At 31.5% G+C, this 18,236-nt stretch overlaps 1 protein-coding gene across 11 annotated transcripts in view; it reads left to right on the top strand.

Moving 5' to 3' along the window:
* LOC108567417 (dual 3',5'-cyclic-AMP and -GMP phosphodiesterase 11) overlaps positions 1 to 18,236 on the top strand; it is a 182,912-nt gene that overhangs the window by 137,963 nt on the left and 26,713 nt on the right. Inside the window, exon 1 of one of the 11 annotated variants that reach the window (XM_017927865.1) lies at positions 1,004 to 1,200. The exons of 9 other annotated variants lie outside the window; for them this stretch is intronic. Coding sequence is in view for 1 of the 2 variants with exons in the window: in XM_017927860.1 (XP_017783349.1) it covers positions 17,767 to 17,818 (52 nt within the window). In the remaining variant the exon portion in view is untranslated. Of the gene's footprint in view, positions 1 to 1,003; positions 1,201 to 17,737; positions 17,819 to 18,236 lie in introns of those variants that run through there. One more of the 11 variants, XM_017927860.1, reaches the window with a different exon arrangement.

The raw sequence follows: 18,236 nt of genomic DNA on the forward strand, positions 1-18,236 counted from the left end.
ATCTTTTGTCAACATATGCGTTGAATACATTTGAATATTTTAATAATTGATGTAGTCTATTATTGATAAGCTGTAATTAAATTTTCAATTCTTGTTAGTTCGTTTTAATTATTAAACTTGCTGATAATATGAACATAATTATTTGATAAGTTTGCTCGAGTCAGTGTATTCAATAATTGCTTCGGTATCTTTTGACAAGATATACAAAAGTTGAATAAATTTGATGGATAATTTAAGTAGTATGGTTTCGTATGTCACCTCCATCATCTGAAAGGAAGATTCATTAAAGTGACGTTGCGTTCCTGGGAAGCTTGGTCTCAGCTTACGTCGCTGGTGTTCGGTAATAACAAAGCTTAATGATGAGCCATTAGGGTCATCCTTCTCGCAAGCAAGTTTCGAAGAGCCGCGCCACATCCGCCGCAGGTCGTTATCGGGTCTTCTCCGCTCATCTCCATAGGCACTGACTCCTCTCACAACAACAGCAAACAACAACAGCAGGAGAGAATGATCAACCTCGAGCAAGACCAGATACAACCGATGCTGTTATCTGCGGTGCCGCTCGGCCGAGTGAGCGAGTCAAGTCGAGTGAACATTTTCGAATCTAAAAGAAGCCCAGGTCCGGACTTGCGTCGTCGTCGTCATCATCGTCGTAGTCGTCGTCGTCTCCGTCGTTTGCCTTCCACGAACTGGATCCGAGGAATCGCGTGTAGTAGCGTTGTGCGTCGGTATTCGCCATACACAGTCAGTCACCGGCAAACCGCTGTAACGAACGTGCGCGCCCGACGCTACTCGCTATATACCAGCTCCACAAAGGCAAGTCAAGTTCGACGAGCATTCCCCTAGTAGTATACATACAAAGTTATGAACTCGCACATGCAGCAACCGTACATAAACTATTACGCTACCGTGGAAACTTTCCATACGTGAAATGTGAATACTCCTCATCAGTTGGTGCGCGACTTCCCCGTGTGCGTTATTTTCTTTTATTATTATTACTATTATTACTGTGTATCATTTTCGTAATTACACAACGCGTTTTTTTTTTATTTCGTTCGTTCTCTCAACATTGAACCGCATTCGACGAATACCGCTTGTTCAATCTGTTGTCCATCACTTTTGTTTACTTCGTTCTCGTTGTTTTCTTTATTCTTTTCCTCCTTGGATTTTGGTACCTGATCACCGGATGTCCAACATCAGATGGTTAGTACATCTTTATTTATAGTTTTTACACATATACTCGAGGGCCCTTCGGTGATGTTACGTTTCTGGATGTGAAGAAGACGCGAGAGCGGCAGCGCGACCCGCGGAATGCAGAAAAGTTGATTCGGAATGCAAAGCGCGAGTCATATGCGTTTCGTGGACACACATATACGCACGTCCAGTTCTGCTTTTTTCAACTGTTGTTGTTTTGGACCTCATCCAATTACCGCATTTCTCGTTGTTACAACAACTTCTTTTCGATTGTTGTTGTTGTTGTTTTTCGCTGATATCACGTGTATCAATTTATCGCCATTGTAAATAATTTGTTAAACCGTGCGGCTCTTATCTGCGTCGGGTTTCCGTTGCACCACATCCTTATCTAACTGGAATCATGGAATGAAACAAACTACGGACTGCATTTACTTGCGTCTGCTAATTTTTCAAATATGCACGCATTTTGTACTGGAAAACCATTATTAACAAATTTATTAAGAAATATACAAACAAAATTTGTCAAAATATAAGAAACTGTATTAAGTAAAAACATAACATTTTTTCCATTTCAGTTTAAATTTAGTTTTCAGTAGGAATTCTTAGTATACATCTAAAAATTGATTGAGAATGCTACAAATGTTTCAGCAGGGAATTCACTCGAATAAAATTGGTAACATCAAAAGCTTTACTAAATAAAATCGTTATTTTAATTAAAACATGCAAGAAATAGTAACAAAATTGACAAAATTCTCGTTTTAATTATGTATTTGAAGCACGTATTTTGTTGCTGCTTATGTAATTAAATGAGTGTTTGTATTGTTTCCTAGTTTCTCGGTAAATATTGTTATTATTATTTAGTTTGTCTGATAAGTGTGTCAAGATTAATATAAAGGTTACATAGATATAATGAATTGTATGAATATATTATCAATACAAAACAATTACGATTTTTTTTCTTCAATATTCGATTTGCTAATATCACAATCGTCTTACCTAATTTAATTAGAATATTTGCCGCTTATCATTTCCTGGGTGACTTGAAACTTTTAGAAAAATTATGTTAATCAAATTTTTCAAATTAACATTAAAAAAATGTCATCAATATTTAAATGTGTATAATTTATTAACAAATGTATACAAATCTTATTCAATTGGAACTTCTTCACTATATATTTATATTGATTCTTAAAATATTTAGTGTTAAGAAGTCTTTTATACTTAATTAAGTGAAGTTTTGAATCAAATTATATAAAAAAAAGCTGAGTTATCTAATTTTTATGTATATAATCGAAATATTTGCTAAATTATAAAAGTGTTAATTTTTTGTGTCTTTAAATTTAATGAAGTCAATTTTCAAAAAAAGTAAAATTTAATTAGAATGTGACATTGTTTTGTAGCAATATTTATAAAATAATATAAATTAATTAGTTTAGACAAGAAAACTTATAAAATCTTTTATAATTGGTCATCGACCACGAATGTCCTTGAATCGTATATAAATGTGTCAATTTGTTTAACGTTGAGACTTTTTATTTTCAAGTTACGGATGATTTTTAAAAATATGAATGTTAATCAATAAACATATCATTCCAAATTGATAATACTGTTGTGGATATTTAATGACAGACTAGTTAATTACGTTTATGTCATATGTGACATTTCCAAATGAAACGATGGAAACGTTCGCCTGCAATGACGTAATCGAATAATCAATTGTAAAACGTTGAGATTCCAATGAATTAATTATTCCATTATTTATTTTTTTTCTTCTTCTTAAGAAATGGTTTTTCAAATAAGAGGAGACAAGTGTTCTCGGTAAAATGTTGAACCCAAACAAACTCGGGACAAAGTTGCTACTAACCAGTTTTCAGAAGACAAATATTTATTTCAGTTTATTATCATTGTCTGGACGGTATCAGAGAGTCACGTTTTCTTTTTCGATATTATTATTATTATTATTAATATTTCTTTAGTTCTTTGTTGTTCGGGACGCAGTTTTCGTAAACATGCAACAATCGTAAGTGGATCAATGTTTATTTGTTGGGGGCATTGGATACACGCATCGCCGTGTATGTAAACAAACGATACCGTTGTGTTCATTTGAAGAAAAAAAAAACGCGGACAATTCATTCCCCTTGCCTTCCTTATGGACTTTATTAGTTATCCTCGTTGCGAAAATATACAGTCGACCGTGCATAACGAGAATCAATAATCAAACGCGTAACACTTACTTACGTAGCGCAACATTTTTCGCGTTGAGCTCTATATTTTTTTTTGTTGGTTTGGCGAGACGTTACGTGTTGCCGCCCATGTTTAAATTATGTCTTTTGGTTGATAATGATACTTTAGACAAACACGATAATAGTATTACATATTTATCATTTGTTTTACTATAATTGACTACGAGATAACTCGTTGTATGTAGATAGACAACAGCTACCAGTTATCTCGTTGATTTTCAACTACAGTTAATACCTCACATAGTGCGGTTTTGAATTCACTATAATCCGCTTTTGATATTTGGAAAAACAAAAGGGATTTTTTTTATAGTAAAATTAAAATGATGAAAAAATCTCTGTGTGACTGGAATTGTTGTGAGTTGGGAAAACACTGCTGTATCCAAGTAATATGGAAAGTCGAACGTGCATAACGTGAATCGATAATCAAACGTGGACTACTTACGAAGTGCAACAGTTTTCGCGTTGAGCTCCCATCTTTTTGTTGTGTTTCAATTGTATTCCATTGAGATGAGTTACGTGTTGCTGCTCGTGATACAGTAGTAGCAGGAATTCGGAGATTCAAAAAAAAAGTGTCTAACATTTTTCTTATATAAGGATGATTGATTAGGTCAAAACCATTTAAGTTCTACACTTTCCTACAATAATATAAGTGTTATTTTTCTATGTTTCTTTATTGGTAACTATTAGTTACTAACTAAATAAGTATGATTCTGTGAAATTACATATAAATTGAATTTGTTGTTGATAATTATGTAAAATCATTAATACCAGTAAATTTTAAATTCTTTAAATCTACAGTTTGTACACCTGATACTCATGTTTCATATCACGTGTAGTGACTTTAATACTAGCTAAGTGACTCATAGCTTTAACTTGACATAACTGTATACAAGACTAAGTGACTCATTGTAAGTTTTATGTTGCAACTTTGGGAAATACAAGTACGTAAATTAATAATCAATAAAAGAAAAACTGGGACAAATAACGTGACGCAATGTTGAACTTCGTAATGATGTGTCGACGTGTTGTCGATCATGTTTCAATTGTTTCCGGCATCATTCCCATGGATTATAATAGTCTTTACCATGAACGTGATAATTTTCTAACAAATCTATGATTGTAACTTAAATTAACATCATATTTGACTTTCATCATAATTTTCGATGCGTTCCAATTGTCCACAATTCTGACGGTTTCGTAACAATCGCGGCGCGTTTCGGTGAAAGCGAAACGGAAACGGACGGTCGTCTTCCCGAATTGAATTGGAATTTCATTGCGTTAGAAAACTGCATTACTCACTTACTTACGCTAAGCAGTTCTGCTCCAGCTCCATTCTGGAATGTTTACCATATAGATTATACTACGAGCGAGGCAATATCCCAGAGTCCGCAATATAAGTGATTACAATGGATCGCAATAAGATATTGGTGCAGAAACACCACCCTTGACTACTTGCTTTATTTCCACCCCCGCGCGATAAGACTCGAGATTCTCATAATCAACCTTGCGAGTCAATTACGCTAATGAAGGAACGGCATATTCTCGCAGTCGAACAGAAAAAAAAAGAGATAAATAAATGAAAGAAACGAGAATAATTTAATCGTGTGGCATTTCCACACGCATTTCATTAAAACCGCACGATTACGAGTTTATTTATTTATCGTTTTTTTGCTCGCTTTAAAACAAAACAAAAATATATACAAATTACGTACACCGAGACCTACGTTCGAATGTTATTGACAATCTGTCTCATCCTTTGTTCCCATCTGCAAACTCAACGCACAACCCTTCCATTCCACTTTGTTGTACGTTATATAACACTTGCCCGTCAGTTTATGAATTAACACCGATTTGCATATGAATGACTTTACACAGCCTTGAGTAAACCGCTGTGGAAATTCTAAGCGTTTCGCTATTTTGCTTAAACTTGAGCTAAAACTGCCATTAATAAACCGAATCATTAATAACGGTTAACTTACAAACTTTGCAGCAACAAAAAATAAATAAACGGTTAAAAAAACCTCTGTGGTTCGAGAAAGAGAGAGTAACGTTATTGCACACAGTTGTAAAAGGCTGTTGACCGAAGTCTTTCTACTTTTTAATTAATGATTTTCTAGTCAGAAACATCAATTGTTGACCTTAGACGTGCGAGCCTGCAGGTAGTTCGTTGCAAGAAAGAACTGCAACCTTGATCTCTTACGTATTGAAAAATCTATCTCCATTAAAATATAATAAAATATCAATTATTCATGTTTATTATCTTTAATAAACGATTAAGAAATATTAATTTTGTAAAACAATTGTTACTAATAAATTATATAATTTCACCAATATTATTTTCTTTGAGTTACTTAAATATGTTGTAATATAATTGACAATTAATGTCGTTTATATAATAAGTAAGTAAATATAGAACGTAAATATTATATTATATAAAATTGCTAAAGACAATTTGTCTTTCATTTGGGATTAATACGTAATTTTCTGAAAGTCATTTCAATCATTATTTCATCCATAATTCGCGATTCAATCAGCCCAGACCTGTTTTTTTTCTTGTTGTATTCTTCTATAGAATATATAAAATTGTATTTCTGTTTCTTTTTGGTTGTGGCGGATGAGGTTTGGATGTGGTTAAATGAGAAGAGGGTGAAACAAGAATTTCCATCAACCGCGGTGATTTTCTTGATTGAGACAATCTGTAATAAAGTCATTTATTTGGATTCGTTCCCCTCCTCTGGAATGCCGCTTTTGACATTCCCCCCCATTCGATTTCTTTTCTAATTACATTCCATCGCGGCACAATACACGAGGTTGCCGCAAATGAAAATGTTCTTGAGACGATTACAAAACCCACTGCATTTTATCAATTGAATTTTTGTTATAATGTACTCAACTTTATAACAAATATGGTTTTTATTTACTTTGTAAGTTGTTTTTTTTTTCTCTTAATTTACCACTAGATTATTCTTGAGTATTTTGTATTATTGCTGTAGTAAATAGTTTAGGATTTATTTATAATTAGTTGAAAATATATAAATTATTATTTGAGGCTCTTCACTCAACAGTTTCAATTAACTTCACTCTGTGAAAATGTGAAATGTTTTTGTATTTTTAAATAACTGCTTCACATTTGCTTGGAAGACTTCAAAAGTAAAGAAAACGCCTGATAATATGCAACAACTAAATAATTGATACTTTCACATAAATATATACATTTTCTTATAATATCTACAATGTTTTACTTTTTTTCTATAACAAATGTAAGAAAATTATTAAATAAAAGACTGCGATTTTATAAATATAGTTTTTTTATGATAAAGTATCGAACTTTGTTACAAAATGCATACATTTGTTTAAGAATATTTTTTTTCAACTTTTGTTATTTGTAGAATTAGATAAATTATAATAATCTTGATTGTTTCTATCTATAATTAAAGACAAATAAGATTAATAGTTGATAATTTTACTAAATAATTGTTGTATTTCTTAATAATAAAGAGTTTAAAAAAAAAATGTTATAATATTATCAAGTATGTTTTATTTAAAATTTTGCATATTAACATACAATTTTCACACGTCACCTTATCGCCCAAATATTCATTGGCAAGTGTCCCAATTATGGAACGCGAAAATGATATGAAAATTGTAAACAGAAAGCTACAAAAAAAAAGAACCTCGTCCCACATTCTAAAATCGAAAATCAAGTCATTTCCTCGAACAGTTGCGCACGGTTATGCAAAAAAAATAATTATCGCCGGTTTTAACAAATTATTATCATAGTTTTTTTTTTTTGCTTTCACTCACATTGATAGCATTCCTCTCGTAAACATTTTTTCCACTGCACTTGTTTGCGTTCCATCGTCGCTATCGGCTTACGTAATGTTTGCCTGTGTGCGCCACCTTCTCCTTCCTCCTCCTCATCCCAATTTCCTTCGAAAAATATTATTTCTGCCCACGTTCCAAAACGAATAAAAAATAACATAGAAAAATAACAAAAGGAATGCTGCAAAGTTAAGTTTCGCGATTCCAAAGCAAACATCTTAGTTATCTTTAGGATAAAAGCGTTTACGTGCCAGAAGAAGTGGCACGGCTCGTTAATCCCGGCTTCGACATTTGGGTTGTACCCAAAAAAAATTTTTTTATTATTATTTTGTGATAATACAGAGACGATAGTTCAAGTTCAGCTTATTTGTGTTTTCAGTCATTTCTGTATTCTTTTCCTTTCATATTTATATATATTTTTTTTTTTTCGTATTCATTAACGTGCATTATCTCATTGATAAAACCGAAAATTAAAAATAATTATTGACTGTTCGCATAGTAAACAATAATAACGTGTGTGTTTGATCAATGCTCGAACTTTACGTAATTATTACTTGTTATTTTTTTCGTTTCGGTATTATCGTTATACACTGTTGCTGTTTTTGTTTTCGCTCAAGTACTTTTCGACTTACTAGGAAACACTTCTATGATAAACGAACCTAGTTGTTCAAGATCAAGTGCACGTACGTTTATTACACCACATGACAATTCTGTTGCTATACAACTTTTATTTGAACAGTGATAATGCATGTATAAGCGTTTTTTTTTCATTTTCATTTAATTTCTTACGATGTAAATTGAAATGTAAAAAAAAAATAATATATAACACACAGTGCAAATTGAATATGCTTACGCGACGAGTCTGAGTACAAAGTGTAAATTGTAGCGAGGAAATCGCACTGGATTCGACACAGGCTAATCCCTCGGAACGGAAACTTCAAAAGGGCCGCAAACATCTGCGCACGGCAACACAATTAATTTCGTTTTCCTTCGTCCCCCGTTTATTAAACTAATATTAACGTTTCCGAATGCTGCATATTCCTGTTTACGTCGATGCGAGAATAATTTCGTGGTTCCTGTCTGTTTCCGCACACATGTAAAAACAACATTTGCAAGCAAATCTTTATTGTTGATGATTAGTTTCCAAGTTGTTGAGTTTGCTGTCAGAAACATCAGTCGATGCTTTTGTTAAATATCTTGTGTAATTACAGATTTCATTCATGATTCAATGATTTGAAACATTTTGAAGAAATACTTAAAATTTTGATTGATTGATGTATTGGAAAATACTTCAGTTTTCTTGTATTCATGAATTAATTGACTTTTGTAAAAAAAATTATTCTTAATTCACATTTCTTAAGAACTAGGAAATTTTATGTTTTATTGTATTTCAGTAATTTTTCTATGACTGAATCAAAAATCCAATTGTGATTAAAAATTTCTTTTTTTTTTTGGTAAATTTTGCTTAGCAACATCTTTGTTATAATAGTTGATGTTTTTATGTTAAATATCTTCTGTAGTTACAGTTTTCATTGATGATAAAGATTATATGTATTGTAAAATAAATTTTGACTTTCAATCAGAAACTACTGTTTACTACAACACTGTGTATTTTTTTGTTGCTTAACAACATTTCCAAGCAACAATTATCACAATGGATTATTTTACTGATTTTTTTTTATTTGTTTCCGAGTCTCGTTTTTTTACCGTCTCGAAACAAAACAAATGGCGATAAATTTTATCGCACTAAAGGAATGCTCGCTAATTAATTAATTACGTAATCCGCGATTAATTCGCAGCCCTCTTTTCGCGGATGCATTGATTATTAATCAAATGATGATGCAGTTGAGCAATGTTAATTGGCGCTGAGTGAAAGACGTAGAGAGAGAGAGAGATATACATTCGAGGAATGAATGTTTCCAACTTTAATCTCGCTCGCGTTATAATCGGTTTGTAAATAGAGGATTCTAGATAAGTCTGCTTCCGTGGTGTCATTGTAACGAACGTTGGTATCTGTATTTGTTTAGATCACTGTTTTAGGAGAGAATTGCACTCTTAGATATTACATAATTTTAAAGCAATTACATTGAAAGTTAACACTACAGTTCTTTAAAAACAGATATTTTTGTATAAAAACAAAACAATTCTTAGTAGCAGTAGAATTTAAATCAATAATCATAACTTATATGAAAACTACAAAATCTTATTTTTTCTACTGCTACAGCAGTACTAAAAGTAAATGTATTAAGTAATGATTGTTAAAAGCTAAATTTTATTTATTTTTTTCTTAATTAAAAGCGTAACGTATTACATAACAAAGAAAACGTAAAACAATTTCTTGGTAAAAAAAATACATGTTTTTTTTTCTAATATATATTTACTTCAACGTTTTACGTAAATCCCCATAGCACTACGACCTTGTTTAGAACGACCTTTAGACGATAAAATTTGATCTCTTCCTTTGAGGTGTATTAAAATTGAATCACGTCAGAGGAAAAAATCTCAGAATAAAAATAATGTAACAACAAAGATTCTGTTATAAACAAAAAACAAAAAGTTAATACGAAATTTAATCTAAAAATATTCGTAAATATTATAACAAAAAAAGATAGTTAAATTATTATAATTATTTCAATGCGTCAATTGGACAAGTTTTTCTTTATTGATGAATTCTCAGCTTAGAATTGTTTATTACTGATTAAATATTGAACTACGTAAAACGTACGGAATATAAAAAAAACAAATTATTACGTAATAAACGACTTTCTCCAATATGTTTATGATTCGATTATTAAATTTGATGAGTATTATTAGGATTTTTATGTATTGAATATTTTAAATGCAAAAACATTAATTTTTAATTGCTAAAATTGTCGAATGTTAACAAAATACTTTCTATTTACTACATTTTCCTATTTGAACATAAATTACAATTAAACTAATTACATTTTATTTTAAATTAATTAATTTTTCAATTATTAATTATTACTAAGTACATTCAAGATTTACATCATTTATTTCAATGAAATGTTTTGAAAATTACTTTAACAAAGTGTTTACTCGTCTTTATAAGAAATTTATTTGCATTAAAGGAAAAAAAATGCAATTTTTTGAGTTAAATGTTGGCGATGCCCAAATGCATGCACGAATTTTAATTGCGAACAAAACCGTGCTCTTTCAAACGTTTCTCATTTATGATTGTTCCTCTGCTAAATACTACATGAGAGAGAGAGAGAGAGAGAGAGAGAAACGACCGCAGTCTCAGATTTTAATTGTGTCAGTGGCGTGGATTAATATTTATTTTTTTTATTCTCCGACAAAGAAAAATAAAACTGCGCGAGGGAAAATTGCGATTCCGCACCGACGATTCTCATAAAACCCCACACAATTATTCAGTATAATTATGGAAATGTAGGTGAACATAATTCTGATATTTAAGTAAATAAAGAAAGAGAGAGAAAGAGAGAAAAGTAAACGTAAACAGCAAAATGGTTTATTGAAGGTCAATAGTTTGTTTTGATGAAAATCCTTCTAATTAAGGTTATAATTTTTATTATTCATTATCACTTATCCTGAAAATTGAACTTTTCTACTAGATTTATATGTTTCCAGTAGATTATGTTTTTTTTCGTCAAAAATTTAGTTACTATTATTCTAAATTTTAATTATATAACAGAATGTTAATTTATTTTATACATTATAATGATTGTAAAACTTGTACGAAGTGTTAAAACTGTACAGTTAAACAAATTAGTTTGAAGGTCGATAGTTTGTTTTGAAGAGAAAAGATGGAATTGAAGTATACATTTCTTTGAGGTATTTCATTTTTTGGGTGAAGTGTGGATGGAGAGTGCATGAAAATAAACTGAAAAAAAAGCGAGTCTACTGTTTGCAGCATGACCTTACTTATGTTATATCAGTAGCCAATAAAAATAATATAAATGTGTTGTTTATGCAAGGCGAAGTAACCTTGGATTAGGTAAGGTTAGGAACGAATTTCAATGTAGGAAAATTTAACAAAAGTTGCGTGGAAAAATAGATACAATACAATACAGCAGATTCTTTGAAATTTCCGTGGGGGAAAATCGGAGCGACCGAGATAGTGAGCGCAATTATCGGGGGGTGGGGAGTGGGGTTTTGGTCAAATGGAAAATCCAATTAAAAGCAGCGCTTTTCCCCGATATGTTTGACATTGTTCGGAATAAGTTAATTTGTACTAAAAATAGAGCAACGAAATTGCTTTTTTTTTTTTCAATCGAGTTCTGCGGATGACTGCAGGAAACTGCAAGTAATAAAGATGGGAATACTGTTGTACATTATTTGTATGTCGGAAAAATTGTTTTTCCGACGTCGGAACGCGATTAATTAACCGTGACTGGTTTGGAGGTGCATCGCGGTAGAGCCAGGGTTTCCAGTTTTCCACGCATCTCTCTCTCATGTAAATGATCGTCGAGAATTGATGGAACTAATGTGGTACTAATTCGATTAGCGTTACACGGTTTTGTTGTATGCGTATAAATCCTCCAACGGAATTTTAATTGACTTTATAAATCCCGCATATTATACAACAGACACACATCAACTTGCTTCCCACTTTCCTGCATAATTTTAACTGTTTCCATGGAAATCCATAAATATTTACGTAATTTTCAATATTTCTTATATAATATATCAGTAAATTTCCAAATACTTTCAAATTAGTTCTGATAACTTCCATCAAATTTCTAAATCAAAAATAATTTTTTTTTTATAAAAAACTCCTGCAACATTATGCAACAGATACACACTTCAATTTGTGGGAAACTTTTCCGTACAATTTTAACTGTTTCCATGGAAATCCATCAACATCTATGTAATTTTCAATATATCTTATATAGTTACATAATAAAATTTTAGTAAACTTTCAAATTAGTTCTAATAACTTCGATCAAATTTATTTCTAAATCCTCAAATATTTGATGTACATTTGTTTATATTTAAAAATGCATTCATTATTATATAGTTTTTTTTTTCTAAAAAATTATATAAATTATACAACAGACATACATTTTTCGGCACAATTTTAACTGCTTCCATGGAAATCTATAAACATCTATGTAATTTTGAATATTTCATAAATATTTCAATAAACTTAAAAATTCTCTCAAATTAGTTGTGAAAACTCCGATCAAATAAATGTTTAAATATTCAAATATTTAATTTATTTTTTTTAAGTTAATTAATTTATTTAACTAATTGTGAGTATTTCATTAAATAATGTAATTTCATCATTTATAATTTATATCGCAAATCCGGAGATTCTGCATCAATTAAGGAACATCTGTTGGGATTAACTGCAACCTAATTGAGTCAATTTTTATTCCCATCTTTCTCTTCGTTTTCTTCATCTTAAATTAATGTCAATGTGTGATAAAACCCGTCGGAAATCTGCCAATTTAAGTCTCCTGATAAGTGAAAATTTAATTGAACATTCGCGACTCAATTCCTTTAATTTGCAGACATACTTTAACAAAAAAAAACCTCTCAACTGATGAACTTAAAGTAAAGTGATCGAAATTACAAGTGGACATCATTTTAATGAACGCAGTTTTTGTATTTCTTTTCTTTACTTACTGAAGAAAGTAAAGGCGTTGTTAAATTGTATAAATTATTCTATATAGTATTGAAATTAAGAGAGAGAAAAAGTGCAAATTAATATTTATGCGTCTATACATTCAAATGGAACGGAATGCATTTGAATTTCATACGAAATCGAAACCGATTCGCGCGATCCACCGGGCAAATTCGAATCCGCGATTTGCATTCTCCCATAAATATGCATTTCAATTTCCAATTACTTCCAGAATGTATGGAAACGAGTATTATTCATAAGGATAAGCAAAATCTAGTTATTATTCAACCCCAATTTTTTTTCTTTGTATACTTGTATTTGTTGAGGATTTTTTTTGTTGTGATTTGTGCTTTAGGAAATTTCGGGTCTAATGTGCCTTTCTGACCGTGGGACAAACCGGGTGATCCTTTAGATTAGTACTTTTGTTACGAGTTTTTTTGTTGTTGTTGTTCCCATACAAATGTCCACTACGTAGTTCTCCCATTGAATCTCCCACGGGAATATGTACACAATTTGTTTTCCTTTTTTATCTCGACGCACATTTATATCGCATATCCTTTTCACATGATGAATTTCACCGTTCTTTCAGCATATTTTACGTCCATCCGTCCCTCAAATATCATATCCGTATTCCGAAAAAAAAAATAGCGTACAGAAAAAAAAAGGTTATTTTTGTGTGTCGTTACCATATGGCATTTTCATAAACAGTAATATCCATTAAATTAGACTACAGTAAGACCTCGTTTAGCGCTTTAGATGCGTTCCTGAAGACAGCAAATAGGGAAACGAGAAAACACAACCAAAAGTAAACATAATATTAACTTTATTTTTGTGTTGAAGGTCCTAAGTCTTTTGATATTTTTCATTTTTTGGTGGTAAAATCGTCTAGAATCATTTGTCTCTTTATTTTTCTTTCATTAAGAAAATGTTTGTAGCATCCGATCGCACCTAAAACTCCGCTTCTTGCTTTTGCACTTTTGTCAAAATTTGGATCATTTGCTACAATTTGATCAACGATTTCAGTTATCGTTTCTAAGCTGAAGCAAGTTCTTTTCGTTCATCGTCTTCAGAATCACTATTTTCGCGTTATTCAATTCCTTTTTCTACCAGTTCTTGAAGGCAATCGTTGGTAAGGCCCTCAACAAACTAAAGTAACTTCTTAATATCCTGCTCATCTACATCTGAAACAAATATACATTCTGGGAAAGCGTTACGTGTTCAGGATGAATCGTATTATATGCGAAACAACGAAATGCCACAATAATTTGATACCCGGATTTTGAGCTTATCGCAGGTTTCCAGCAAATCAGCGTTAATCGAGGCAACGTTATACAAAGTGTTACTGCACTTATTTTTTGAGACAAGACAAGAAAATACAAATATTTGATAATTGATATTATGTCTTGAGTTTTTGGTATTTGAGGTCGTGGTATAAAGACAGGGAAACCTCCCAACAAACACAATGGAATAGGTGAATAAGTGAAATCAAGGAAGTAAACGTAGTATATTGTTCATGTAACTTGTGTGTCTTTGGTGCAGACATTGCTAATGGCATAGCATTTGTATCTATTTTCATTTCGCCGTGGAACTTTCGCGCCGGAATTCGCGTTCATTAAAGTACCGAAAAAGAATTTAAAAAAATTATACTAAGAGACAAGCGAAAAAAAAAATGATGGAGTAATGAAAGTATGCGAGGAAATAATTGGGTCAAAATAAAAGTGTTGAGTTCTTTGTTTAGCGGGGAGAAATATAGGAGTTGGATTCGTGCCAAAAGGGCTTTGCGACACGAATACAAAAAAGCTTGCACACACATAAATCGACGGAGAAATAGCGTCTATGTAATACGTTTATATATATATATTTTTTTTTACACATACATATGATTTTTCTGGCACAAGAGAGCCTTGATATCAAAAAGATTATGCGCGAGATTCAAGTGGTTTATTATGAAAACCGTCGCATTATTTATTAATAATGAAATCTGTGCTAATCGATGAAATTGATAAATATTATTGTTGTTTTTTTGCAACAAAAAAAATTGCGACATAGTTTCAACAGCGAAGAGTTTGTTAACTGATAGAATTGGGTTAATGCGGAGTACCGAGTAGGTAAACAACGGTCTGGAAATGATAATAATAACAACAAAATTATGAATGGCGATGTATATATATTTTTTTGGTGGAACGAAGAAGTAACCGCGCGTTCGGTTCACATGCAAATTTTCAAGTGTTCTTAAAACCACTTCTGTACATGGCGCACATCAAGTATGATTAACATGATAATGTGAAATGCAAATCGGGTCAAAGAGCAAGTGTGTATATTATAATAAAGCAGCGTTCGCAGCGAAATGAAGGATACATTAAAGACGGATTTTTCCTTCTTTCTAATCATTTTTTTTTTATTTCTCATTGCATTGATTCAACGAAAATTCTCTTCATCTCGTCGTATATCCAAAAATCTGTTTCTTATTATATTTTTTTTTTGTTGGTATGAAAACGCGCGCGCGACTTTTATCATCGCGGATAATAGCGTCACACAATAATCGCATCAGCTGCGGCTGTGTAATTCAATTCACCTCATTGTAAAGTTCATGCTGATAAATAAATTAAACACGATTGAATCGTATAAATGTTGGTCACTTATTTCATTAAATTTCGTCCCATCCCATTCAGTAGACGCGTGGTCTTCCTTAGCCTCTCTTTTTCTTTATCTTCTTCTTCTTTTTTTTTGTTCTGCATCCTTTTAGCCAATTACAATAACAACCTGTATCTTATACCTAACTACATTTAAAACAATCTCGTAACTAGATTTACGAGTCTTACACACTTATAACATAGAAAAAAAATATAATTGACGCGCTGTAATTTATATAAATTATAGCTTATCATTTCTTACCTGCACATATTATTATTATTAACTTCAAAATCGATGTCTTCTACAGAAGCCATTCCTGTTTTAAAAATAAGATATCCATATTATTTATGATGTTGAGTTCAATGTAAACAAGTTGGTTGACGGTAAATTTTGTAAGAAGAAATATGTAACATAAAATTTACTGGTTTATGGTTCTTTCTAAGAGTTTAATAAAGATTATAGAAGAATTTTATAGCAAAATATAAAGTAAAGTTTTTAGTAAATATTCTAATACATTATTTTCATTTAATTACAAATATGTTCATTTTATTTCAAATTTGAAAAATCTGAAATAATTAGTTTCGTATCTTATAAAAAAAAAAAATGAATAAGAAACTCTCACTAATCTTTACAAATTTCATTGAATTTGTATCTAAAAATTGAGTTTACGTGATTCAAGTCACAATGTCTAATTCAGTTTTTTTTTAATAGTCGTGAATTAATCCTTTACGAAAAAATATATGAATTATAAATTTTATAAGATAACTTTCCCATATTTTGTTTACCTTTTTTATTAGTATATCTACACTTAAATTATCTTTCACTTAATATTCATAAAATTTATGGGAGTTTTTAAGCTATTCAAGAAATCTAATTAAGTTGAATTGCAAATTATATAATAAATAATTGCATGTAAAAATTTTCAATAAATTTTTGTATTTTTCTGAAAATGAGACAACTTTTACAAATCAATATGTGATTACCTAATTAATCCATAAGACGCATAATAAATTTCTCTAAGTAATAAAATGTGCCTTAAAGTTCCAAAAAACATAACAAACTTACTAAGTGACTTAGATTAAGTATTTTTTACTGAAAATGAGACAACTTTTGGAAATCAATATGTAAATCAATAAGACGCATAAATAAATTTCTCCAAGTAATAAAATATGCCTTAAAGTTCCAAAAAACATGACCATCTTATTAAGTAACTTATTAATTACACTATAACTGTGTATGAATGCTAATTATTTACTGATTTTTAATACACAAATTATATCTATCATTTTGGATATAACTTATATTTGGAAGATTAATTAAACTATGAATATTCAAATATTTGAAAGAACTATTGTAATGATGCAGCTTAATTCTATCAAAACTTACGTTTTGTTAAAGTAAATTAGATAAGTTTATGAGTACTTTCATAGATTGAATTGGATTATCGTTCTAATTAATATTGTAGAATTCGATTTGCGAGAGTAAATCCGAGTTCGTTATCTGCTGGTTAGAAAACAATGAGGATTTTCTGTTTTTAGGAAATCGATCGCGCACGGTGGGGGCGTAATCGATTTGTATTCCTTGTTATCTGCTAGTTATATATACATTTTTTTTGTATAATGCCGTCGGTTATCTCGAGATACGTAGGTGTATTGTTTTCATAACGCGAAGTGCGCAGTCAAAACACGATGCGAAGGGCCCGAACGTTATTTCAGTTTCTCATGTTTGTCATCTTCGATCGGCAGGTTTTTTTTTTGATAATTAGAGAATGAGCCAGGATCAGTTTTGCGGCGAACGTGTTGTATTGTCCTGCCAGAGGGTTTCGAATAAGACCTAAAAACGGCTCCGCCAAGGTTAGAAACTTTCGTTGCTGGTCAGCTGTCTTCATCGTTGTCCAGCCTGTCCAATCTGAAACCTGAAGAGGAGGAGGTGAACAACAATAACAGCAACATCGTCATCATCAGCAGAAGCAGCATAGGCGGCGCCGGCAAGTGCAGAATACCGGTTCCGGCAAAGTCGATTTCCGGTGTGAGTTTCTTCGGAAAGATCGACGATTACAAGAGCCTGAAAAAGTTCAAGATAGCCGCTGAGAAGCATCGGAGGATCGTCGGAGAGGCCCTTAATAAAACTGGCGGAAAGGTGTCTAGCGTGGCTGTTACGCTGAAACAGTGGTGGCGCGATGTGGGGCTATGCCCCAGGGCCCCTCGTGCCCCGGTAGGTCCACGATCCTCTTGCCAGAAACACCGGAGTCGAAGGCCCCGACCCATGGGACATAACCTCAGCATGTGTAAATTACATCAGTGTCGACACAAGAAAAGTAAGTTCACATATTAACAAACAGACTACTCTACAAAACAATTAATTAACACCACTTACAATCATCGAAACATAACAATTGTTAATGTATAAAATATTAATATTATTTACTTAGTTATATTATATAAAATAACTAAAATAACGTTTTTACAAATGTTCTGACAAATAATTTACAACTTGAATTTAAACTTATTTTTCTGTATCGAAACTCCTGATTTCTTTGTCAATAAGTGTATAAGCAATTACATTGTTGTAAATATCAACTGAGTTTTTTTTTTTCAAAATTTCTCTTTAATTTATCAAAATGATTGGGTCAAATAAATGAGATTGAGTCATTTGATTCATTCAACTTTTAACTGCCGGGGAATTCAGATATTCCGAGAATATCGAAGATGAGTATTATTTGCTTCGCATCGACC

Source organism: Nicrophorus vespilloides, unplaced genomic scaffold (genome assembly GCF_001412225.1).
Source record: "Nicrophorus vespilloides isolate i.1.1-1 unplaced genomic scaffold, Nicve_v1.0, whole genome shotgun sequence".
Taxonomy (NCBI): Eukaryota; Metazoa; Arthropoda; class Insecta; order Coleoptera; family Silphidae; genus Nicrophorus; species Nicrophorus vespilloides.